Source organism: Uloborus diversus, chromosome 1 (genome assembly GCF_026930045.1).
Source record: "Uloborus diversus isolate 005 chromosome 1, Udiv.v.3.1, whole genome shotgun sequence".
In the NCBI taxonomy this organism is placed as follows: Eukaryota; Metazoa; Arthropoda; class Arachnida; order Araneae; family Uloboridae; genus Uloborus; species Uloborus diversus.
Genome location: NC_072731.1, coordinates 35,726,528 through 35,754,164, shown reverse-complemented (window position 1 = coordinate 35,754,164; position 27,637 = coordinate 35,726,528). Strand labels below are relative to the sequence as shown.

The 27,637-nt window shown below is 34.9% G+C and overlaps 1 protein-coding gene across 1 annotated transcript in view; it reads right to left on the bottom strand.

Moving 5' to 3' along the window:
* The window catches only part of LOC129234542 (cytochrome P450 2J6-like), a 169,672-nt gene that overhangs the window by 51,245 nt on the left and 90,790 nt on the right, over window positions 1–27,637 (bottom strand). The window contains exon 3 of the mRNA XM_054868557.1: window positions 23,814–23,920. Coding sequence (XP_054724532.1) covers window positions 23,814–23,920 — 107 coding nt within the window. The remainder of the gene's footprint in view (window positions 1–23,813; window positions 23,921–27,637) is intronic.

Sequence of the window (27,637 nt, the reverse complement as noted above, 5' to 3'; positions counted from 1 at the left end):
ATACCTGCTTCCCTTCCCTTAGTGTATAAAATGCTCATGAAGATCTTTCCGGTAATTGATAGAAAATGTAGAAAAATCTCCAAGAGCATACCAGCGTGCATATAATGTAAAAGCTGCTTGTATAAAATGCGCAATATAAATGCCTGTGGAGATCTTTCGGACTTTTCAAGCAATGTAAAGTCAATGCATGTATGTCAAATGACAAGTAAACATTTAACTCTAAACAAGTGTCCAGAAATGTCTGAGGCAGCATAGTCAATACATTATTCTACAGTGTTAAAACACCAACAACAGTTCCTAGGTAAATCGCGATGGTGTTCAAGCCAAAATAATGCGACTGTAAGGGCATAGGATTTCCCTCAAAAACCCAAACAAAATTCACAAAAGTTGTTTAAACTTCGACTAAAAGGGGGGAAAAGAGAAGTTTAAGAAAAAGTTGTAAATCTAGAAACCGAATGTTTAAGTTATTTATTAGCACCATATTTCTTACTTTTCTTTTGTCTATAGAAGAATTTTGGATGGCAGAATATGTCCTCTTCTTTGTAGAAAGAAAGAAATTGTCAACCAAAGATTCTTGAAGTCGAGCAAAAGTCATTTATCATTTCCCTTGACAAAGCTTTTCGATTTTCCGATAAATATGTCTTCTTGTGCTTAGATGGATAGAATTTGCAGCCTCATGGCAATGAAGATCGTCATATTGGGTGTCTGAATATCGTCTGGAACGTGTGTCGCGGGGAAATATTACACCTAGCGCCAGAAGTGAGGTGTACTTAGAAGAAAAAAAAATGAGAAGAAAATAATGCACTTTTGTCAATTTTTTTTAATAAATGCACTTTTTGCATCAATGTGCTTTTGTTTGAATTTTTTTTTGGAGTAAAATCATATAGAGAAAAAAACAGAGCAAGGGGAATAGTAAACTGACTGAGCAACATTAGAATGTGCATATGGTAAGAATGTATAAGATATTTATGTTAAATAGTCTTATCCAAAGGAGGAAGGTCTAAATTTCACAAAATATTCAAAATGGGGAAATTGTAAAAATATGTTAAATAATAACCTTTCAACAACGTCAAATAGCACGAATTGCAGATTACTGCAGACACATTTTTCGACGTTATGCCTTTTTCAATGCAAAAGGAATGAGCTAGTGGATGAAAAGACATTCGGCAAAAGCCAAGAGCCAGATAATCAAGCAGTTTAAAAAGTAAAAATAGCGGATGAACCAAACACCAATGATAAAATTATGAACCAATGAAAAACCAATAAGAATACGAACAATGGGCAAGAGCTTTATCACAGGTACGCAGCAAAAGAAAGAAATATTTCTATTGGACGAAGATAAAGCCACAAAGCTAAAACAAGAAGGACAATGTCAATAACCGTGACCCGCCGCAAGAAGAGAAAAAGCTGAATGAAAGAAAAAAAAGGGGTTATGTGTGCATCACATAACTTCCTTTTACGATAAAGTAATGATAATAGTGCCTTGGACTTGGAGTAAGCAAAGAAACACTTTACATATTTTCAATCCCAAATTTGTTGCGAACTGAAGCAAAAAAAAAAAAGTTTCATTCAGATTAATTTTCCCAATATTGGCAATTTTAATGTGATTTAATGGTTAACTCAGGGTTGGCAAAAACCCGGGTTAAAAAAAAAAAAAGCCCATGAACCCAAGGTTTTTTGGGTTTTTAAAATAAAATCCAAAAAACCCAACTAAAGCTGTGTTTTTTAAAAGAAATGTGGGTTTTTTTTTGTCTTTTTTTAGGGAAAATGTGGGGTACTTGTAGCATATTGTAGCATAAGTATATGGACAAAGCACAAAAATTGTCTTGGGGTAAAAAAAGCTGGAAAATTCAGTGTTTTCTGAAGAAAAGTATAAGAGACGACGAAACCCAAGAATGGTGAAGTTTCAGATTTTTTAGTTTCCATGATTATCAACAGTTAAGGCAAGGTTACTTCTCGAGTGATAAAATCTATTGTTCATTTCTTCATTTTTAATTACGACATTTTTTTTTTTTTTTTTGCGTTTTACTTTATTGTATTTCATTTTGTTATGCAAAACTTCTGTACAACCTCAAGTTGTTTAAATACCCTTTTTACCGAATTCCAGCTTAATCAAGACATTTCTTTGAATTTTATGTTGCATGTTTTTCTATTTCTGTGTACAGAGTAATATCAAACTTTTTCGTAAGATAATGAAAATACTGTTTATCCTATTCCGTTTTCTGTCCGTCCGTTTGTAAAACCTGTTATTTTCTAAAAAATATACTTTGATTATTTGAGATTTGTGACGTGTTGGTTTGCAAAAAATAATTCATATGAAAGCCTTTTAGCTAGAGTAGTTTCCTCTGTACAATCTACAAATATTGAGAAAATTAGACGTGACAGGACTTAGTCAGGATAATTTGAGTTATTTATGGACCAGTTAAAGAAAAAAGGTAAATATATTTGTTTAAAATCTTTAAAGTATTTTTTTAATGCCGTTAAGAGTTAAGAAATAATATTAAAGTTCAAAATTCATTTTTTTATGTTCATTGCCTGTGGTGAAGAACAAAAAAAAAGTTTAAATTGTGAAAGTATTTAATATAATTAATTTTTTTACAAACTTCGCAGAAAATTTTAAAAAACCCAAAAGTGGGCTAAATAATGGGTTTTTTTTAAATGGGTTTTTAAAAAAAAAAAAAAAAACATTGGGTCCAATTCCGCCAACCCAAATATCGCTAACTTGATTTTGCATTGAAATTAACAATCCCCATCTCCCCCCCCCCAAAAAAAATGTAAAAGACCCCCTTTGGAACTTTCGAATGCAACCAAAAAGGGAGGAGCACAACTAGTTCTCACAAGGAGTCTACGTTTCTAGGACATACCGTTTTTGAGTTATGCGACATACATACGCACCGTCACGAGAAAACTTGTTGTAATTAACTTGGGAATCGTCAAAATGGCTATTTCGCGTGGTGTCTATACGTTCAGACACTTATCAACGTATGGTCGAGTCGAAAAAAAACTCAACATTCATTCGGGGGTGAGCAAAATGGAAATTAAGGACGATTTTTGAGTGAAATTTTTTTCGCGAATACAAGTAAAATCACCAAGAAACAAAACAAAGACAAAATTTTCGGATAAGAAAAAAAAAATAGAAGAAAAAGGGGGAAATGTCAACCGAATTACAAAAACGAAAACAAGTGAAAAATAAACAAAGCAAGATGGATAAAAATTAATGGGAAAAATAAAAAACAAATATTTGCTAACTGTGTAAAAATTGATGGAGAAAAGGACAAAATTATAAATATGGTAGTCAAACAGCAGAAAAATACGTAACAAATTCAAGATCATTAACTAAGTTGGAATATTCCTCAAAATATGGAAAGATTCCCAAAAGTCAAGATTTGATGAATTGCGGCCTTTTTTGATAATTTTTTAAGAGTTAAAATCGAAAATGCGATTCGAATTCCGACAACGTTGGCCAATACTGGACTTGTTTAATTGTTGTTTCCACCATTTTGAAGAACATAATGCAAAAATTAATTTTGGAGTTTTATGCCTTAAAATACGTATTATATAGTGTTTGCGATTAGTCAGTCTACACGTTAGGTGAAAAAATGAATGTGACATTCCATGTGTCTACACATACACACATCAAAATAGAATAGTTTGCGGACTTGTAAGCAGATGCAGCTACAAATAGTATTATTAGGAGCACTTCAATATACGCTGAAGTCAAAGCTTACTTATATATAATCGCTGCAGTAGACGAGCTGTCATTCAGTCGTACTGCATATATCTTCCCCCCGATAATCTTTTCAATCCTCTTTGACATTACTATTCGTTTACAAGTCGCGCGATACATAGTTAACCGTCGCAAACTATGTTCAATGTTTTAAATTTGAATAATTTTTTATGGAAAAAAAAATTTTTTAATTTTTTTTAAAGCTTGACTTTACTTTGATTTAAGAGAAAGATTTTTTTTTCTTTCAATATCTCTCATCATTATTTACAGGTAAGTTGAATTAAAATGAGTGAACATACTTCTAGTTAGTACTAGTGTTTAGAAATTTCCAAGATTTTAGAAAAATAAACTTTTTCTGACTTAAAGAAAAAAAATCTCTTCCACAAAAAGAAATCATTACAGTAAAAGAATACCCACAAATGACTGTGAAAGTGCAAATTAAGAACAATTTTGCAAACGGAATGAAGTTCTGTGAAAATTATATATTTCTGCCCAGTTTTGTACAATTATTCTTCGGCTGCACATTCATCTTGGGCAACAGAGTAGGCTCTTACTGCTGCTAAAAGGAAGAAATAGCCACTAAGATTTTCCCTCCAAGTCCAACAAAGTCATTTATCATTTCCCTTGACAAAGCTTTTCGATTTTCCGATAAATATGTAATCCCATGCTTGGCTGGATAGAATTTGCGACCCCAGATAGAAGAAGGATTGTGTATTTGAATAAAATGTAAGGGACATGTCGAGAAAAAGCAATAATACCAACCTTAGAAAATTGGTGCATTTGAAAAACATTTCCGAGAAAACAAGCATTTTGCGTTTTATATAAAAAAAAAGTTTTGTACATTTGATAAGAAAATAGTAGGACTTTTTTGTTATTTGCAACGTAAATGCTACTACTTTAGCACCCAAAATTACACTTCAGTACTTGACTATAGGAAGTAGCTTCCATTCCTCGAATTATAGCAATAAACTAGAGAATCTCATTCATTGACGCATAATAGTCAATAAACCTAGTCGTGTATTAACATCTGACAATCTACCAATGTCCTCAATGCATCTCTCTATCTGTCGCTTTATTATAATTTTAACCTTAACTATCAATGAGAATTAACTTCCTTTATCAGTCAGGTATCTCTTAGTCCATCTGTCAACCATGTTATGAATCGAATACAGGCTGTTTGTATACAATGTGGTCATTTGCGCAGCAAGAACTTTACCTTCCGAGAAGGGGGTTAAAATGTAAAACACAATACTAGAATTGTTAATTTGATTTAAAACCAAAGGTTGTGGAGAAAGTTTGATCCTCTAACTACCCCCCCCCCCCCTCTGTCTGTCGCTTTATTATGCTTTTAACCTTAACTATCAATGAGCATTAACTTCCTTTATTAGCCACTAGCTGCGTTGCCCGGCTTTGCCCAGTCTATTTTGAAAACAAAAATTTTGTCAAGTGACGTATATTCAACAATCAGGCATAAATAAAAGAAAAAAAAGTAATCATGCAAAATTTCCCCTCCAAGCAATGACGACAGATATTAAAATACTTTTAAGAAATTAAAATAAAACTAGCTGCGTGCCCGGCGTTGCACGGGCTACCTAAAAAATTTAAGAGCAGTCCAGTTGATGCTTTTGTAGTACACTGACACTAGTTTCTAACGCGTTAAGGAATAAATAAATGCGCGTAAAGCAAGGTTTGCAAAACACCAGTAAAACATATTTTTGCCAAAACACCTCATCAACGTTAATAATCGTTATCAATGATACAAGTTATGAGTACATTTTCAGTCAGCACAAAAGAGGAAAATATATGCATTATCAACTATAATCTTTACTCACGTTAAACTGAATTACATCTGATAGACTATATCGGAAATATTTATGCACAATAACAATCCGCTTTTTACATAAAATAGTCTACTACCCGGCGTTGCCCGGGTGTTTATTAATGCAACATACCACTCAGATAAATATTTGGATGGATTCTATCCACATGGTCGTACAAGAATTACATCAATCCGTTTTCCAGGTACAAACCCTCAAAGAACTCAAATAACTTGTAAATCACTCATTTACTTTACGACGTGCACGGTCCTCCTCGAAAAGGAAAGTTATGTCATGTGACGCGAGTTCAACACTCAGGCTTGAACCAAAAAAAAGTCAGTGAAATTTTGTGGCAGATTGCGGAAAACCCCCATAAAGTAAACATTTTAAATCCCCTGATTACAGGAAAAGCCTCAAAACAAAAACAAGAATTTTACCTGAGCATATTCGAGAAAAAAAATGGCAGCAGATCTTTCATCTCAATGATTTTCTTCACGCTCACATACATTTTAATAAAAGCATTGTTGCGGAAAGTTGAGATGAAGCACTGAATAATAATTTAAATGGAGGAAAGCCTTAGAAAAATAGGGATTTGATTTTGAAATCTAAGAGTCATAATTAATAGTTTTTAATTGATATCTCCGCTAATTATTATCGGAGGATTATGTTAAATAGCTAAACATGAAGACGGGAGGATTACGAATCCATCGATACCTGGTTCGATGGTCAGTTCACTGTCGTTCGGGAGAAGAAGCTTGGACATAGATAGATAGATAGATAGATAGATACTCAGATTTTATATGTATAAGACTAGCTACGTGCCCGGCGTTGCACGGGCTACCTAAAAAATGTAAGAGCAGTCCAGTTGATGCTTTTGTAGTACACTGACACTAGTTTCTAACGCGTTAAGGAATAAATAAATGCGCGTAAAGCAAGGTTTGCAAAACACCAGTAAAACATATTTTTGCCAAAACACCTCATCAACGTTAATAATCGTTATCAATGATACAAGTTATGAGTACATTTTCAGTCAGCACAAAAGGGGAAAATATATGCATTATCAACTATAATCTTTACTCACGTTAAACTGAATTACATCTGATAGACTATATCGGAAATATTTATGCACAATAACAATCCGCTTTTTACATAAAATAGTCTACTACCCGGCGTTGCCCGGGTGTTTATTAATGCAACATACCACTCAGATAAATATTTGGATGGATTCTATCCACATGGTCGTACAAGAATTACATCAATCCTTTTTCCAGGTACAAACCCTCAAAGAACTCAAATAACTTGTAAATCACTCATTTACTTTACGACGTGCACGGTCCTCCTCGAAAATGAAAGTTATGTCATGTGACGCGTATTTAACAATCAGGCTTGAACAAAAAAAAAAAAAAAAAAAAAAACAGCAAAATTTTGCTGCAGATTACGGCAAAATAATCGAAAAGTAAACAACTTAAACACCCTGATTACAGGAAAAGCCTTAAAACAAAAGCCTAATTTTATTTCTTTATATTCGAGAAAAAGAAATGGCAACAGATCTTTCATCTCAATGATTTTCTTCACGCTGTAAATTTTAATAAAAGCGTTCATCCAGAAAGTTGAGTTGAAGCACTGAATAATAATTTGAATGGAGGAAAGCCTTCGAAAAATATGGATTTTATTTTGAAATCTAAGAGTCATAATTAATTATTTTTAATTGATATCTCCGCTAATTATTATCGGAGGATTATGTTAAATAGCCAAACATGAAGACGGGAGGATTACGAATCCATCGATACCTGGTTCGATGGTCAGTTCACTGTCGTTCGGGAGAAGAAGCTTGGACATAGATAGATAGATAGATAGATAGATAGATACTCAGATTTTATATGTATAAGATGAGAAAGATGGATTTAAAAAGCGTAACCATGGAAACACAAAATAAAATAAGTTTCAGAATTGAAAATGAGAAAGATGGAAATAATGGATTCAAAAAGCGTTACCGTGGAAACGCAAAATAAAATGGTTAAAAACTTGAATAGACAACAGATTTTTGAACTTCATTTAATTCGCTTGTAACTTTTTTTCTAATGGAGATAGAGGGTTAAACTTCCGACCATAGGTCGAGTTAGATCTGGAGTGAAAAAGGTAGCTCTTTTCAATGGTGTCAAAAAGAAAACTGTAGGACAATTCCTTCACTTTTTATTGATAAATTTAATGAAGAAGGTAGTGCCTAAATTTCAGCTAAGCCTAAACAAATTCGAACTAAAATCGTAAATAACTCCCGCCGCAATTAAGTTAGAGCGTTGGAAGAAATTGCGTTGAACGCGGAAAATTCTTCCCTTTCCAACGATATATAATATTACTAATTGCGAGTAATTTTTCACCCCCAATATTCGAGAATTTATGTGAAAATTGGGCCTAAATTGGAATAAAAAAAGAACTATTCATCGAATTGTTTTCGAACTGGTCTGCAAACCTTCTCAAGACTTAAAGGAACAAATTGTGAAAATTTCAGCGAAATCGGCCGGGTAGTTCTCGAGTTTTGCTAGTTCAAACAAACAGGCGCTTTTTGGAGACTTCATTTTATACTATGTAGAGATGTATCTCTTAGTCCATCTGTATCAACCATGTTATGAATCGAATACAGGCTGTTTGTATACAATGTGATCATTTGCGCAGCAAGAACTTTACCTTCCGAGAAGATGGTTAAAATGTAAAACACTATATACTAGAATTGTTAATTTGATTTAAAACCAAAGGTTGTGGAGAAAGTTTGATCCCCTTACTACCTCCCCCCCCCCGGTTGTATTCTTGTTAGTGTCATTTTAGGAAAAATACATTATTTGACACACTGGCATGCTTTTCTGAAAATGCGGGCAGAGATGGAAAACATCAAAACTGCTTACCAAAATCCTTGGCACTGCTTTGAATTTTGCTATCCAAGCTCACAAGCTACAAATTATTTCCTGGTCAATGTGTAAGAAGTCTATTAATTCATCAGTCGGTTCTTTGCTTGGCTACATCGAGATAAGTGAATAGTAGAGTCTTGTTCGATAAACTTTAGATAGCTCATTTTACTCAGTAATAGATCGACCGAATTATTAAAAAATACAGCATTTGGAGAGCATTACCTCTGATGCCATTATGTCACTTTCTGTTCATGTAACTAAAAGAATACTGCATTTCAACCTTCTTTGGTTATACTTATTGTAATCACTAATCACTGGTTAGTCAACACTAACCGTGAGGACAGTAGTTAAAAATCAGTACTTTTATCATCAAATACACAGTAATTGTAACTTAAACCTTTAGTGTTGCTAAAAGTCTGTTAAGACAAGTGGTTCAATTTGAAAATGAATTTCATTTTCGAATGTATTTGAATCTGCGCTCCCTGTCAAAAGAATGAACAGCCAAACAACGATCGGCCCCTTATGACAATGCACTTAACTGAGGCGTAATAGCTTGAGCTGTCAAGAAAAGACAAATTATCATTAGTTCTATTTTCCAATGGCTTCAAGTACTTCAATAAATCGGCTGAAACTCAACGTTTCCTCCGACTCAAAGGCAGCGGGGCACTTTTGTCTGAAATAATGAGCGTTCCGACATAATTATGAACGAATTACATTCCATGCGTAATTAGGGTTAATGGAACTTGACTAAATCGATTTAAACCGTAAGAAGTTCTGTACTTGGTTCTGCTGCCTAAGGGAAATCGCTGCAGAATTTCAAATGTTTGAATTTTGGCAGAAATGAATGCTTCACTACACTGAAAGTGTCAGTTTTAGGGTGTGAAAATTTGAGGGAATCTGTGAGCAGGGTTCCAAAGGTATTGCGGTCTTGTTCAATTATAGGCATGTAAACTTGTTTTAACCTTTCAAAAACCGTAGGCTTAGCAATAGAGTAGGGACGTTTTTCATGCAATAATAATTAATTGCGAAAATTGGTTCTTTAGAATTTGTGTGAATGGATAGGAAATCTGACTATCTTGTTTCATTAGACATGCATTGGTTTATTTATTATTTAACTCAGGAATAGTTCACTAATTAATGACACTACCCACATTAAATCGTCAATTAATTTCTCCTACTCCGGTTAGTTGAATCAAATTTTCGGAGTTGCCTGTTTTCTTTTGACAAGCATTTTTCGCATATTCAAAAGTTGATTCAACTAAGCTTCCTCGCATGAAGGAAACCTAAAACGTAGTCATCATACACATAATAGCCAATTCACTGATCGAGTAAGGCTGACGTCACCAACAATGAAACTCGCGCCATAGTATTATAATTTGATAACATTGTTTGGTAATGTTTGACGTTCAAGTAAATACTTTACTTTGGCAAGACTGAATTGGATCCTGTAACTGAACATTTTTACTGGTAAGACTGTTCTTTTCTTTGTCTTTACTAATAATAAAGCTGAAAGTCTCTCTGTCTGGATATCTGGATCTCTGTCTGTCTGGATTAGAGATTGCAATACCGGACCAAAAATTCAATACCCGTATTCGGTATTTTTAAAATGTGATACCGGAATACCGGTATTAATACCGGTATTTGAAATTTCCAAAAAATGCTTGAAAATGTATTGTTTCGATGCCACATTTCATAATTTTATATGAAAATTGTATTATTTATGATAATAAACAACATGATGCGTCTACTGAATTGTTTCTAAGCCTGGAACTCATTTTAGTGCTCAACTTTTCTACAGTCGAAAATACTATTTCTGAATTTACACCGGTCCTTGATGCTTTTAAAATTGCTCGATACACCTCCTTTAATTGTCTAGAAATCCTTCGTATTCAAATGATTCGGTCTCTTGCGTGTTATTTTTGTATAAATCCTTTTATGTGTGTGTGTGTTTCTTTTGTATTGTGTGTATTATTCTTAAATGTATAGCTAAATGTAATCTTTTTCCAAGAGACAATAATTTTTCATTTTCTCTTAAGCAGGAGTTGTTTGTGTTTGCTTTTTATTAGCTCTTTGTTTTGAAATTTACGATATACTTGTCTAAAAATGATCTTGTTAGTTTCTCTTATTCGTTTTCGCTTTCTTTTCAAAATTCTTTACAATTATAACTATGTAAATATCTGAAAATATGTTTCAAGTGATTATGCTTTACCTCTATGCCACTTTTTAAGGCACTATATAATTCCTAAATATTATCTTGCCAAGTATAAAGCTAAATAGCGAAACAGTACAACAAACCAATACTGGTGACAACAAATTACCATTTGTTATGCTAACAAGAAGAAGTTTTTATCAAACTTTTGTACAGTTAAGACAAATAATTAAGAAAAAGAGTCATAAAGTATTGCTGCAATTGATGGTTTGAATAAACTGCTCAATAGAACAAATGCATGTAGAATTACACTTGAAATTAACTTTCTCAAAAAGGAAAGTGAGTGATCGGGGAAATGGAAATAAAATTTAAACATGCTGCACAAAAACGCACGAAAATGCGATTCATCTCAATATCTAGTAAAGACAATATCATTTTGCTATTTTTCCGTTACTTTTGTATAGTGATATTCTATTAGTTCGTGCTCTGGAAGCCAAATTTTTACATCAAAAGATTGATTTTGTTTCTGTATCATGGAAAAAGAAATGTACATTTAGTACATAAGTAGATATTTAGTAATTTAAATTGAAAATTCTTTATTTGAAACTATTTATTACTTTCAGCTGATACCGAAAATACCGGTATTTTACCCCAGCAAATACCGGTATTACGAAATTGCAAAATTTCTCGAAATACCGGTATTCGGTATACAGGTATACCGATATTGCAATCCCTAGTCTGGATCTCTGTGACGCGCATAGAGCCTAGATCGTTCGGTCGATTTTCATGAAATTTGGCAAAGTTAGTTTGTAGCATGGGGCGAAACTAACTTCGGGTAACTTTGATTACATTTATGGGGCGAAACTAAACACTTCGAAGCGATTTTTCAAAAATTCGATTTTGTTCTTTTTCTATTCCAATTTTAAGAAAATTTTACCGAGCAAATTAACACAACGTGGACTACTAAATTACAAAATTATCATAACATGGAACCGTTACATGGGGAAGCAAATGAATGTAGCAATTTGACGAGAAAATCATCATCCAATATTTGTAAATATAGAGGCGAACCAAATGATCTTTTAATTTTCTACTACGGGCAAAGCCGTGCGGATACCGCTAGTGGTAGAATAAAGACATGAAAAAGGGGTCCACAATGAACGCTATCTACTGGAGTTTAGGGTTAATCCACTGGAGATAGATTTTGAATTTCAACTGCCAAACTATCACCAAAAAGGCAATTGCTTTGCTCAATTGTAGAAGCAACCTTTCACCCGTCATACCTTGACGGGCGATTTTCTAGTCTTGAATAAAAGTAGAAACACGACAGCATGAATGCGATGTCTTCTTTACCGGTGTATTTTATTTGCAGTGCTTTTCAAACAAAATTATAGCGTATTTTATTGAATAACAATATTTTTTTTGCAAATATTAAGATTCTGATGTAGAAATAGTATATGGAAAATATAATTTATGAAGCTATTTGTGTAATATAGGTTGTAAAATTTTTTGAATGATTCGGATGCCTTAAATTAGTTGCTCTTAGGGACATTTGGGGAGGGTGAATAAAATTTCCGTCTAAATTTCTTTTTTAGCTTTGAAATTAGAGTTTTTTTGAGCAATCACGATTGCTTATTGTTTTTATTTGACTGTTTTTGGCGTTACGCTGATTTTATTTTCCCGTCAGCACCCTCTGCCAGCACCACCGTCGCGTCGACCGGCCTCACGATGCTGCTCCTCTTGCGAAAACCGTCTCCAGGTTGCGTTCATATCCTACAAACACACGCATACACACACGCCTACACACACATACACATACTCAAGCCTGCACACAGACACAAACACACACTCCTACACACACATACACACACTCATGCCTGCACACAGACACAAACATATATATTCAGTAAATTATCGCCCATTAGCCAGGGCTAAAGCAAAAATACGTGAAATACACCGCCAGCTCAGTCATTTCCAGCCGAGGACTGCAGTTTCGTGCTTATTAGCACTCATCAGCCCGGCATAGGAAAGTGACTGAGCTGGAGATGGAAAACCTCTTAAGGAAGCCAAGAGTGCGAAACAAACTGGTAGCTAATATAGAATTAGCAGACCAGACGAGTGACCGAAGCAATGGTTCGGTTCAACTCGAAGATTGAACGCGAGGCAAGGTATATTCAGTAAATTACCGCCCATTAGCCAGGGCTAAAGCAAAAATTGCCTCGCGTTCAATCTTCGAGTTGAACCGAACCATTGCTTCGGTCACTCGTCTGGTCTGCTAATTCTATATTAGCTACCAGTTTATTTCGCACTGTTGGCTTCCTTAAGAGGTTTTCCATCTCCAGCTCAGTCACTTTCCTATGCCGGGCTGATGAGTGCTAATAAGCACGAAACTGCAGTCCTCGGCTGGAAATGACTGAGCTGGCAGTGTATTTCACAAACACATATGCCTACACACACACGAACGCCTACACACACGCGCGTACACACACAGCACTGCATACACAACACGCACACACATGCATACATACACACACACGCACCCACACACATGCGTCTACACAAACACACACGCGCATTCATACACACACACGCTCGCGATTGCGAAAAACATAATTTGAATTCAAGATGCCAAAAATTCAAATTAATATATATATTTTTTCTTTTTATAATCACTTGATATGTTCCATAATGTGGGAAGCACGTGCAGAAACATCAACTCAACAAAGTTTGTAGGCTCTACTTTCTTGCAAAGGTATCTTGCAAAGATTTTTTAAGGTCAGACTGTAGGTTCAATGTGTGGGTATCAAACTGTTTTTGAATTACGTGCGATAACTAAATATAACGATATCATCTATTCGAACAACACGAGCACTGCAATGAAAAATTTAACTATCTTTGGATGTTTCACAGTATGTTTTACATTTTGTCTCAAAATTGTTAATGACATTTAATTAGATGTTGACAATGTCTTAAACTAAGCCAAGATTTTCATATTTTCAAATTATACAGAGTTGTTTCAAAAGGTTTTTAAAACGTACTTAAAACTAGTATGTTGTGGCCATCACGAAACTTTCTTCTATATTTTTCTTTTTTTTCCCCTGATCCCTCCCCATGCTTGACGAGGAAGCAATATTCCCAATGAAAACAAAATTACACATGCAAAAACTTGACGACCATCCCAATGTCTGAATTATTGCAAAAGCAAAGCAAAGAGCGAAAATTGAAAGTTATTTTAAAAGCCTTGCTTGAATTAATTACAAATATTTTATTTGTTAACAAACATAAGATGGCAACAGTGAAAAATTTTAAATCATTGAAATAATATTTCCGATCACATTTCCATACAATTAAAATCACGGGAAATACGCAGACGACAATCTATTACGATTTATCCTTCTTATTGTTGCATTAATAAAACTATTTTTATTCAAAAAAAAAAAAAAAAAAAATCAACACCTCTTGGAGCGATTGGCGTCAAAATTGAACCAAAGCCTGTTTACATATGGATTCACATATATTCCAAATTCCAACCAGAACGTAGCATTACTTCTTGAGATAGGGCACTCACAATGGAAAAAAAGAACGGGCGATTGCTCTACCCCTTTTTAGCTGTTGACACCAAAATAAAATCAGCTCTTATACCCACTAAGGACTACTTGCCGATAAATTTTTCTTTCATTCCGTTCATTATTTCTTGAGATACAGCAATCACAATTGACGACGAAAAACGTTCTATAGCTCAACCCCCGTTTGAGTTATTGACACCAAAATTAAATCAGCACCTGTTCCTGTTACTGGCAACATATGGACCAAATTTTGTTTGATTCCGCCAGTTACTTCCTGAGGAATAGCAATCACGCGTAACTCAAAAAACGTCCCATTGCTCCACCCCCCTTGGAGGAATTCGCTCCAAAAACCAATGGGCACAAGTTCACATAGGGGCACATATGTGTACCAAATTTCGTTCGATTTTATGCGGTAGTTTTTGCTGTAGAGCGGCCACAAAAAACTGGTCACACACAGACGTGACACACACACATACACACACACACACAGACAGACAGACATTTTCCAAAAATAGTCGAAATGGACTCAGCACACCTCAAAATGTTCGAATCCGTCAAAATTCGAAATTCGAAAATTTGCACGAATCCAATACTTTCTTCTATATATTATAGAAGAAAGTAAAAAATATTAATTTGAATTTTTGACATCTTGAATTCAAATTATGTTTTTCGCAATTACGAGCGTGTGTGTGTTTGTGTAGGCGCATGTGTGTGGGTGCGTGTGTGTGTGTGAGTGTATGTATGCATGTGTGTGGGTGCGTGTGTGTGTGTGAGTGTATGTATGCATGTGTGTGAGTGTTGTGTATGCAGTGCTGTGCGTGTAGGCGTTCGTGTGTGTGTGTAGGCGTTCGTGTGTGTGTCTGTGTGCAGTCATGAGTATGTGTAGGTGTGTGTAAGTGTGTGTATGTATGCGTGCGTATGTAGGATACGGACGCAACCTGGAAACGGTTTTCGCGAGAGGAGCAGCATTGTGAGGAGCCGGTCGACGGTGATGCTGCAGAGGGCGCTGGCGGGGAAATAAAATCAGCGTAACGCCAAAAACAGTCAAATAAGAACAATAAGCAATCGTGATTGCTCAAAAAAAAACAACACATATTTTAACCACCGACCTTTTGCAACGTATACAACGAACTTAAGTCAAAGTCCTCCTTCCTAAAAGCAAAAAAATATTCTGACATTGGTAATTTTTCTCTTCAGCAGACGTGTGACAAAGTTTTACCGTTCTTCAAAATTATATGTTTGCACTTTAAAAGTATTTCGCTACTTCATACGAATTCTGTTTGAAACTTATCTTTCTTTCATACGACACCACAACAAATGTCGAGTTTACTATCTTTCTCTCGAAATCACGACAAAACTTTACTAGTTAAGAAGATCTTACTTTTCGTTTGTCAAGTGAGAGTGAATTGCACTTTAAAAGTAATGAACCTGTTCATGTTTTCCCTGTTTGCTCTAAAATGACAGTAAGCGAGAAAATAATTCTATAATAATTAGTATGTCCTTCTATGAGCCTTTTTAGTACAGTCATTTAAGAAAACTTTAAGCCTTATGGTTTGACTTTACACTGTTTCATATTTTTCAGCAGTTGAACTTGGTTAATACGAAATGTCAAAAATCCACGAATTAATTCGTATTAGCTGTTATTCGTAACAACCGTAAATGAATAATGCTGTGAAAAAACGAAGAAATTTCCCTTCCTATATATGAAACACACATTGTAATCTATTAGTACATTCAGAAAAAAATTACTTATTTCTTATAAATGAATTTTTTTTTCTTTTGAAAAATAATGAAAAAGGAAAATGAAAATCGACAATCGCGGAATAGGTTGTAATCCGCAATGAAAGATGAACAGTTTTATCTCCGAGTAAATTGAGAAGTCCACTAGTAAACAAATGTACGGGCTTTATTTTCTATGCAAAATATTTAATATTTTCTTCTCGGTACACAATGGACTTCCACTACCTAACAAAATAATGAATGATTTCTAAAAAAGAAAATTACAGTATTCAAACACGAACATTTCAAGTAAAGAGGTCAGAAACTTTTGTTCGTTCGAGACTTCCAATTATTGTACGTAATACTCGTATACGTGAAACTTATGTAATTAGATAGCAAACCAAACTTAACGAACAAAATTTTCGTTTAAGCAGTTATATCGTAATCAACGTGATAGTCAGAGATCAACTGCATTTGACTTCAAAAAAAAAAAAAAAATTAATTTGAATTTTGACCTCTTGAATTCAAATTATGTTTTTCGCAATCACGAGTGTGTGTGTGTGTATGCAGGCGTGTGTGTTTATGTGTGTGTGTGTGTGTGCGGGGTATGTGTGTTTGTGTGTAGGGGTATGTGTATGTGTGTGTAGGCATGTGTGTTTGTGTCTGTGTGTAGGCATATGTGTTTGTGTCTGTGTGTAGGCATATGTGTTTCTGTCTGTGTGCAGGCATGAATGTGTGGATAGTTGTGTGTATGTGTGTATGTGTTTGTGTGTGTGTATGTGTAGGTGTCTGTATGTATGCGTGTGTGTATGTGTTTGTATATGTGTGTAGGTGTGTGTGTGTGTATGTATGCGCGTGTAAGTGTAGGATATTGACGCAACCTGGAGACTGTTTTCGCTATAGGAGCAGCATCGTGAGGAGCCGGTCGACGGTTATGCTGCAGAGAGTGCTAGCGGGAAAATAAAATGATAGCACATCAAAACAGTCAAATGAAAGCAATAAGCAATCGTGATTGCTCAAAAAAAAGGAATAATGATAATAATAAGGAAAGAGCTGGGTTAGGTTTAATTCTACTCAACTGCTGGCAAAAGTTTGAACATCAGTTCTATACTTCTACCACTGGTTCAGAGAAAAAGTAAACTATCCTTACATTGTTTGCAAAGTGTGTACTAGTTTGATGCGGGATAAACTTTCCTGTGTGCAAATATTTCTTATTAACAAGGTAACAAGTATGAGGCGAGTTTTGGTGACGCGTGTTGTAAGAGTTTGAGTTTGTGACCTAAATAATGACTTTCATAGCTCAAGGATTCGCCTGAATGTCCGAATGCGACACATTTAATAATCAGTGAGAACGCTTTTGGGTTGAGCTAATTTGTGCATTGTATTCAATCGAGCTAGTACTATAACTAAATATATCCTTCAATAAAACATGATGTTTACTGACAAATGAAGCTTTAAAATTCGGAAATTGCATATTGATTTTAACCAAAACTTCCTGCAAGTAACATTTTCGACACATTTTCCCATGGGGCACAAATACGGACGTTTTAAAAGCTATTGCAAACATATTGATATTGCTTAAAGGCGAATATTAAGTTAAGCTCTATCTATTAAACTTCGAAGGGAACTGAAACGCTGACTCATGGAGCCATTTCAGCAGACACTGCTGCAAGCAAAATTAAGTGCTAGGTCCAACAATAGATCGTAATAGTTTAACATTTACAACTGTTTCTCAACAGCAGTATCCGCACATTAACGCATTATAATGCTAAACTATACTCATTTGCAAGCGAAAGTACACGGAAATGGCCGACTTCTGCCGTCTTTACTCTTTGCTTACAGGCAGTAATATTTGTAAGAACAAAACTTGACTATATGCATTGTTTTTTCAATAGTTACCGCATGAAAGAGCCTTTTTCGTATAATTAATAGTCGCAAAATAAATTTGTTTTATGCAGTTGTGGAAAGATAAAGGGCAGTATCTGAAAATGTTTCTTTCTTTTTCATTTTTTTGAAATTTTTCATCTGTTGTACTTTAACTTTATTGAACACCAGTGGTACCCGCACGGCTTTGCCCGTAATAGAAAAATTAAAAGGTCTTTCGTTCACCTGTATATTTACAAATAATGTATGGTGAATTTTCTCGTCATTTGGCTTGTACCCATGTTACGGTTCCACGTTATGATAATTTCGTAAATAATGTATGGTGAATTTTCTCGCCAATTGGCTTGTTGTACCCATGTTACAGTTCCACGTTATGATAATTTCGTATCTCGCCAATTGGCTTGTGCCCATGTTACGGTTCCACGTTATGATAATTTCATAATTTACTCGTCCATCTTATGATAATTTTGTTCTTAAAATTGGAATAGAAAAAGAACCACATCGAATTTTCAAAAAATCGCTTCGAGGTGCACACCCACATGCTACAAACTAATTTTGTGCCAAATTTCATGAAAATCGGTCGAACGGTCTAGGCGCTATGCGTGACACAGAGATCCAGACATCCTACAGACATCCTCCGGGCATCCAAACAGAGAAACTTTCAGCTTTATTATTAGTAAAGATAAAGATAAAAAAGCTTGCTTATTTGGTTTGAACTGAAAATAAAGCACACACACACAAAAAAAAAAAAAAAAACGCAAAATTAAATCTTTTTAGCATTGTTGGAAAGAAAACATGAAACATCAGCTGGCCTCCTCACCTGTTCATAACCTTCCGCCTTGTAAATACCAACTGACTCGTAAAGTTCACTCTAATGTAGATGGTTGCACCGTATTCATAGACCACATCAACATCAATTTTACCCGCCCAAAAGGCTTATTAATTAAATCCAAACTTATGACTGTCTGTTACTGGACCCTCGTCTGTTGCTGGTGACCTTGCCTTATGCTTCAAAGACCACCATTGTTTGTATACATTTTTTTATACTCGCATACAGACGTCGCGAAAACTGCTTCTTAAACTTTACTTGGGAATGACCGAAATGGACTTTAATTGGTTAACATTACGTACCGTGAATGAAAATCACGGTGCAAATCGTCAAAATTGATTAATGTGTGACTAAAGCACAAATTTAGGTTTGAATTCGAGTGAAAAATTTTCGTGAAAGCAATATATATATATATATATATATATATATATATATATATACTTCCTGTAATCTTTACTAACCATATAGCTGAAAGTGTGGATTACTGCTTGGATATCTATGACGCTCATAGCGCCTGAACCGTTGGGCCGATTTTCATGAAGTTTACCACAGCATTAGTTCGTAGCATGCAGGTGTGCACCTCGAAGCGATTTTTCAAAAATTCGATTTTATTCTTTTTCTATTCCAATTTTAAGAACATTTTACTGAGCAAAATATCATAACGTCGACGAACAAATTACCAGAACGCGGACTAGCAAATTACCATAACGTGGACTAGCAAATTACTATAGCGTGGACTAGCAAATTACCATAACGTGGACTAGCAAATTACCGTATTGTGGACTAGCAAATTACCATATTGGAAGAGCAAATTACCATATGCGACCATGAGTGAGTAAATTAACATAGCATATTGGCGGGAAATTCATCATCCATTATTTGTAAAAATATAGGCGAATATCGAATAAATAATTATACCATTTTGTTGATCTTGGCTTTGCCATTTTCACAAGTTCGAAAAATTGAAATCATTCGAGATTCCTATCGATGACGTCAATTGCACCCAACCAATGGGGTTTAGGTGTTTGAAGAACCTACGGAATTGTTTGCTGTTCTTCGGCAATCATCGCGTGCAACGTCACGTTAGATGGATCATCATTAAGCCGATTTTCATTAGCTCCGAATCGTTTAATAAACCCATTAAAAGGGTTCCCTGTTTTCCATCATAAGTAAGCGGAGATGATGGGTACTTTTCTTCAAAATAATGAGCGTTCTTCATATAATTAGGAGTGAATTGTATTTCGGACGGAATTGAGGGTAAGTGAAATTCGATTCGAATCGATCGGATGAGAAATGAATTCCCGTTTTATTTGTCGGAAATGAGAGAATGCTTTTTAAGTGCACTCTATATCATATGGAATAGTGATTTAATAAAAATACGAGTAGATAATTGCGTTGTAAATTAAAAATTACCGTCGTTCTTCCAAATTGAGATGTGGTTCACATTCTGAAAACATTATTTCACGAAGATGGGCGTAAACTGATATTGTATTTCAGTAAAAGAGTCAATTACAATGGTTTTATAAATTTTTCATGCCATAACCATCCAACGATTGATATTACTTCGTAGTTAACAAGATCGACAATAGTAGGATTTCCATGTGGCTGAAGGTTTGAAGAATAATATTTTACTTAAAAAATGGTGGTGCATGTAAGTAAGAAAAAAAGTCCAAACCAAGCAGAATAGAATCTAGAAAAACAAGGAAATTTCAGAAATAATGCAAATTTATCTGCTTCATAACTTAAAACCAAACAAACTGTCCATCACCATTTTTTTACCACTTGTATCTGAAGTGTTATATATAATACATAAAATACAATTTAAATACAAATTCCCATAAAATTGAAAGAAAAAGCACAAAATTGTACTGTAATGTCAGCGCAAAACTGCTAGAAACAAAAACAGTGCAAACATATTCATGAAAATACAAGCAATAAAAAGGAAATTGCAAAAAATCAAGAGCACGGAAACAACACCAAAATGAGAAACGTGAACCAGGGATTGATACTTTATCAAGGGGAAGACCAATCCCTTACTTCACAACTGTCTTTCGTTAGCAAGAGGTAAGGTCCCCAAAACATGCTACCTTTCCCGAAAGCCTTGAAGAACAAATTGAACAAGAAAGCATTGAAGAATAAAAACTGACCTGGAAGATATGAACGATGGAATTGCAAAACGAACCTGCGAAAAGAAAAGGACTAAGCGGTTAAATGACAAGCACATGTTAGGCAAAATTTCAGTTAGGAGACGGCAGCAGCAGAAAATGAAGTTGAAAAACATATGAGAGGAAAAAAATCTGGAGAGCAGAAATTATATTAGAAATTTTCGGGATGGATCCCAACAGACCTTCATAGCTTAGGTGGCCTTTCTACAATAATACATTTGCGCTATACATCACTCTGCTGGGCGATTCCTTACTTTTCTAATGTAACTTAAATTAAAAAAAAAAAGACGGAGGAACTTTATTACAGTCCTAAAGTACTTTTGAAAAAATTAAGTTTTTTATAAACCAACTCATTTTTGTTGCAGATAGTTTTAATCCTATTAATTTCATTAATTAAGGTGTTACGCAAATTTTTAATGGAAATACAGTGCTGTGCAAATTAGTTGGGACAAGGACTTTGGATCCTTGTTACTGCAACCTGCAAGTCTCAACCTTCCCAAAACTGTCTTCCACTTGTCTGAACTTGTATCTTATGTATTGAGTACGACCAATTCGTCAGTTGGACATTGATTAATAAAGCTTGGTTGTGTTCACATGTGTTTCTTCTTTCTCTGCGAATTGCAGGACTTTAAAGCGATTTTCAGTATTTTTTTATTTTTCAGTTATAATGGATATTACCCCACGCAAAAGAGCAGAAATAATCACACTTAGTGAAAACACCTCTTTCACAGTTAGGAAGATAGCAGAGGTTGTTGGGGTTGGAAAATCAAGTGTTTCACGGATTATAAAACTCAATGAAACAACGGGGTCAGTGGAGGCATCCAGGAAAGGGCGCTGCGGACGGAAACGTAAGACCACACCAAGAGATGATGCTCTGATCCACAGAATGAGTGTCATGGACCCTAAAAAGACCAGTGGCGATATTACAAGAGCCATCGCTGACCATGGCGTGGAGGTAGATGAATCTACAGTTCGTCGCCGCCTTCTTGAGCGTGGTCGTCGTGCGCGACGCCCAATCAAAAAACAGCTCCTGACAAGTGAAATGAAGAAAAAAAGATTCAAGTGGGCACAAAAACATAAAGATTGGACTGTGGAACAGTGGAAAAAAGTTATTTTTTCTGACGAGACTCACTTCGAAGTGCATGGATACAGAGCAAGTGTCGTTCGTCGCACAACTGGAGAGCCTCTTCGACCAGGACACATCCAGCAAGCCGCCAAGCACCCCCCAAAAGTGATGTTTTGGGGCTGTTTCACTGCCTCAGGGCCAGAAACCCTTCATCCCATCGAAGGGATGATGAATAGTGAAAAATACATCAAAGTATTACAAGAAAAACTCATCCCAACACTGCGGAGGAGGTTCCCGGAAGGCGACTGTGTGTTTCAGCAGGACCTGGCACCCTGTCACAATTCCAAGCTGACCAAAAGCTTTTTCGCTTCAGAAAAGTTTTCATTGCTTGAGTGGCCGGGCAACTCACCAGATCTGAACCCAATAGAAAACTTATGGGCGATATGCAAAGCAAGAATGAGGAGAATGGATTGTACAACCAAAGTGAAGTTAATAGAGAGTGTGATTAAAGTGTGGTTTCGCGATCCAGAAGTAAAAGAAATGTGTGAAAGACTAGTCAGTTCGATGTCAAAGAGAGTAAGAGCCGTGATTAAAGCAAAAGGTGGACATATCAATTATTAATGTATAGATAATAAATAAATAAACAGCTTTATGAATAATTTTTAAATTTTCCTGCTTGTCCCAATTAATTTGCACAGCACTGTATTTGAATTCGATAAACGACTTTCTTTTAAATTCCATGTTAATCGGTTGATTTCATGGAAACCTTTTCAAGGCTACCTAAGCTATGAAGGTCTGTTGGTATACATAAAGAAAATTTCTAATGTAATTTCAGCTCTCCAGATTTTATTTTCTCTCATATGTTTTTCAACTTCATTTTCTGCTGCTGCCATGTCCTAACTGAAATTTTGCCTGACACGTGCTTGTCATTTAACTGCTTACTCCTTTTCCTTTTGCAGGTTCGTTTTGCGATTCCATTGTTCATATTTTTCAGGTCAGTTTTTATTCTTTAACGCTTTCTTGTTAAATTTATTCTCCAAGGCTCTCGGGGAAGGTAGCAATGTTATGGGACCTTCCCTCTTGCTAACAGAAAGTATCAATCCCTTGTTCATGTTTTTCATTTTGGTGCTGTTCTTGCTTCATGCCATTTCCTTTTTATTGCCTGTATTTTCATATATATATATATATATATATATATATATATATATATATATATATATATATATATATATATATATATATATATATATGCGTGCTTCAGTTAAACGTTTCAGAACTTCTAAGAGGGGAAGGGTACATCTTGACAACTCGAAATCATATAGCAATGTGGGGTCGGAAATGCTTTCCTGAAGCGGTGTTATACACAGAACTACCGTGTGCAGATAAAGGGCAGCAACTGCAAATTCTTCTTATTTTTTTTTTTTTTGCATTTTTGTCATATAATGTACGTTATTTTTATTGAACAAGCTCGCTTGTTAGATTTCCGGTGAAAGAAGACGCGAAAAAGATGTCTAATTCCAACATTTTCCTATTTTAAGTATTGAATCAAAAACGCGTTTCTTCAAATATCTCGAAAACTCATTTCTGCAGATACTGCCGTTTACCTGCACACGGCAGAGAAGCTCCATACAGAAAAGACACCTTAAGTGAGCAATCGTTTTAATAATGCATGAAAAGAAACAAAAGGTAGATGGATTAAAGTAAGTGTTCGAAGTTTCTTCCATGGGCTTCTCATGCACACCTCACATTTTCGGCACATGGGACTCCGAGCAATCTGGAATCCTCCCAGCATATCCAAAATTTCTCTCGTTTTGAAATCATTTCCGAAACCATATGATTTTGAGTTGTCATTTGTTTGTTTCATCTCTTCCCGCCACCATTAAGCTAGCTGCGTCGCAAAAAGCACTTTTATGCAATATTCGTGAAATTTCGATCTAATGTTTGCGTCTTTTAGTTGTTATTACTCCTTAAGAATATTATAAATGTACCTTTATATGAACTTCCATGCGGGTTTTTCCAAAACCAAGATCTCTCAAAACATGCAAAGCAAATCGCTTCTGTTCCCTCCATACAATACCATTGTTCACACTGAAACCTGAGAAAGAACGAAAAGAAAATACCGTTAATATAAACTAAATTTATCGTAATACATGTATTTAAGCATTTTATCAGACAAAATCAGCACACTTTTTAACAATGTCAACTGGTTATAATATTCAAATATACATAGTAGTTACTGTTAGTCTCTTTCCCTCTTTTCCATCTAGATTACAGTTCTTTGAAATTCCTCTACTTTAATAATTCTTCGCCAACTCTTATTTTCTAAATAATCTCTCTATTAGAAAATGAAAAGTCATTAAATTTTAAAACGAAAGAAAACACTTGTTAACACGAGAGGAAGAATGAAGTTCGTTAAGAGAAAATGCGTTATCTATACTGAATTCAAGATAAATATATGTGATTTTAGTCCCAAAAAAACTGAGTCTTCATATTAAATTCTTTGAAGGAGGTGGTGTAGAACTTAAGTTTCTACATGAAGTGTTTACTTTCTGTAGAAGGAAAGGAAAAAATAATGTTAAGAGAGTGCACTGGAACATGACCAACATAATAAATACCGGGGTGAAGACTGTTTCTTGCGACGCATCTTTCAAAAGTTAGACAGACTTAGAAATATTTTAACTGACTTAATAATTGTGTAGATATTCTATGGAATTAGAAAAAAATGTAGTTTAACCTGGTTTCGTTAACATTTGTCAACTTGACTTTTTTTAAACGTCTTATAAATATTTTGTTTGGTCAAAATTGAAGATTAACAAAATATCTAAAGAGTGAGCGGTTTTAATACAGTTTGAATATTTTTCGCCAATTTCATGGAACGGTTTGTATATTTTCCAAAATTTTCACCTGGCAACACTGGACAGCCTTTTTTTAAAAATTCTTAATGAATGATGTGTTTGCATTTTCAGTGCATTGCTTTCAGGTATCATTAAAAAAAAAATACTGCCTTATATGCTTTCCAATTTCTATACTTCCTCAAAATAATACTTGTACTTATTGAGCTAACCTTGTCACAAATACTTTTGAATTATTTATGTGAAAAGGAAAAAAAATGCAGTTCCACGTTTGTTTAGCTTAAAAGCTTTATCTTATCACTTAAAGATTTTTTTTTTAATTTCCCTGTTATGCATAAAATTATGCTTCTTTTTAAATAAGGTATTATTTCGAGAAAATTATTTTGGTTTACTTCATCCACCAAACATCAATATTTATTGTTATTTTACTAATTGGTTTTTCCTGTTAGTCCATTAAAATTGCGGCATGTTTTTATTTTAATTCATCGTTACTAACTACATGAAGGGAAACGTTCAATATTTTCACAATGTATACAGATGACACTTATTACTAAGTTTAATAAATATGTCAATTGATGACAATAAAAAAATAAAAACTAAGTTTTCGTTTAATTTAAAGATCTCATACCTGCAATATAAGAAACCTTTCTAAAATTTTAAATTCCTAAACTTCGGTAAATTTTGAATCTGTACTGTCTCATATATAATAGAAATGTATACTAATAATATAAAGCTGTAGAGTTTGTTTGATTGTTTGAACGGCGCTATTCTTAGGAACTACTGGTGCGAATTGAAAAATTATTTTTGTGGTAAATAGTTCATTTATTGAGGAAGGGGGGGGGGGCTTATCCGTGGCAACTTGCATACTGTCAAACGTGTCAGTACGAATACATTCCGGTCAACGAGCGCTGTATAGTCCTTTCATAGGGAACGAAACATGGCAGTGGAATTGCAAAGTTCGAAAAAAGAGATTTTTAATAGGAGTCGCGTAAAATACCAAATTACGGGCTTGAAACTTCCTTCTAACGGACAAGTTCTGTCTGTTTTGTTTTATGACATTCGAGAAGTAAATTTAACCATCAGTAAAAGTGCAAATCTCGCTATTCGGTAATGCATCATCTTTTGGGAAAAGGCACGCATTCCCACCAAATCGTTGCCAAATTGTGTGAATAAATTTAAAAACTTGTATCAAATTTGGAGATACTTACAAAAAAATGGAAAGAAACTGCAAGAAGTATTCAGGCAGGACCAACAAGAATTTGAAAGAAATTTAAACAATTTTTTCAATATTCACATGCTGATGCACTTCGGTTAATCAAAGTAGAGGAAGATGGGCTTTTCTTGCAACTCCAAAGAGAGCCCGGTCGACGTAGTCACTTTAGGTGGAGCGGATAAGAAACTGGCCGACAAAGAGGAAAGGGCTCGACTTTGAGCTGTCAAAGAAGAAAACAGGCGCATCAAATACGATTCCGCTTCAACATCCTCGGCATTGTATGAACCTGTACAAGAAGATTCCTCTTCGAGCTTTAGTGAAAATATTAATTCGGAAGATTTCCCTGAAACATATAAATCAGTACCTGGAACAAGTTTATCAGAATCTGGAACAAGTATATTAGAACCTGGAACAAGTATATCAGAACCTGGAACAAGTATTCCAAAACCTGGAACAAGTATTATCAGAACCTGGAACAAGTATTATCAGAACCTGGAACAAGTAAATATGTAATGAGGAGCGATTTTATTACTCCAAAGTCAGTTGCTTCATTGGACAGGTGTCCAAGTATACGAGAATATGTGTTTATTCTTGAAGTTACTATTGACGCACTTGGGTATAACATTGATGAATGTCCCATAGGTAAATCTTCAATTCAAAGAATTCGAATCGAAAAGTGGAAGGAGCACGGAGAAAGAATCAAAATTGGTTTTCAGTATGAGGTACCATATGTAGTGAATTTACCTTGGGATATAAAACCGTTGCGTGTTTTGGATGCTCAAAAATCAAAAGAAGATCGCTTATCTATAGTTATTTCATATGGATGTGACAAAACAACTCATTCCTGAGTCTAAACTGGATAATTCTACAGGGAAAGAACAAACACAGGCTGTTTGAAAGGCAGTTTTAGATTGGAATCTCGAAGACTAAGTTAAAACTCTCTGTTGTGAAACTACAGCTTCCAAAACAGGTCCTTTAAGTGGTTCTTGCGCTTTTCTTGAGCAAAAAAATTGATAAAGAAATGCTTTCCCCTTTGCTTGCCGCCATCGTATATATGAACTGAACTACCCCACTAAAATACAGTGCTATGGAGTAGCTGCGGAGTTGTTCCGAACTGTACCCAAACTTGGAAAATTTACTTGGCTTTTACCGTGCTGAACTTACTAATATTACGGTCAGGGATGACTATCAAGAGTTGATAGAACTGCCTATCATATTTTTAGGTGTAAATACAGAAAATGAATTTAAAAGAAGACCACCGGGGGCCATGCACCAAGCTCGATGGATGGCTCCAGCGATTTACTCCATAAAACTATTACAGTTTAGTTCACAACTAAAATTAGATACGAAGGAAAGTGAAGCATTGTTTGATGTCTGCTTGTTTTTAGTGACAATATACATGAAACCATGGCTTCAATGCATTTTGGCAAAGCACCCAAAAAAAAATTTGTGCTTTTTGAAACAAGTGTACGAAAATGTTTACTTAATTATCTCAAAAGCTGCTCTACAAAAATTCATCCAGCTTTTATGGTATGGTCAATAATATTTCATTCCTTGATGTGAAAAAGACTGTCTCAATGCTTAGAGCAGTAAACGATGCAGCTGAAAGAGCGGGAAAAATGATGCAGGACTTTCATGGTTCGCTAACAGCTGATGAGGAACAAAAACAATTTGTGTTACGTCGCTTTCAAGAGCACCGGAAGCTCTATCCTGACTGCAAAAAGCAAACATTCAAATAAAAATATGT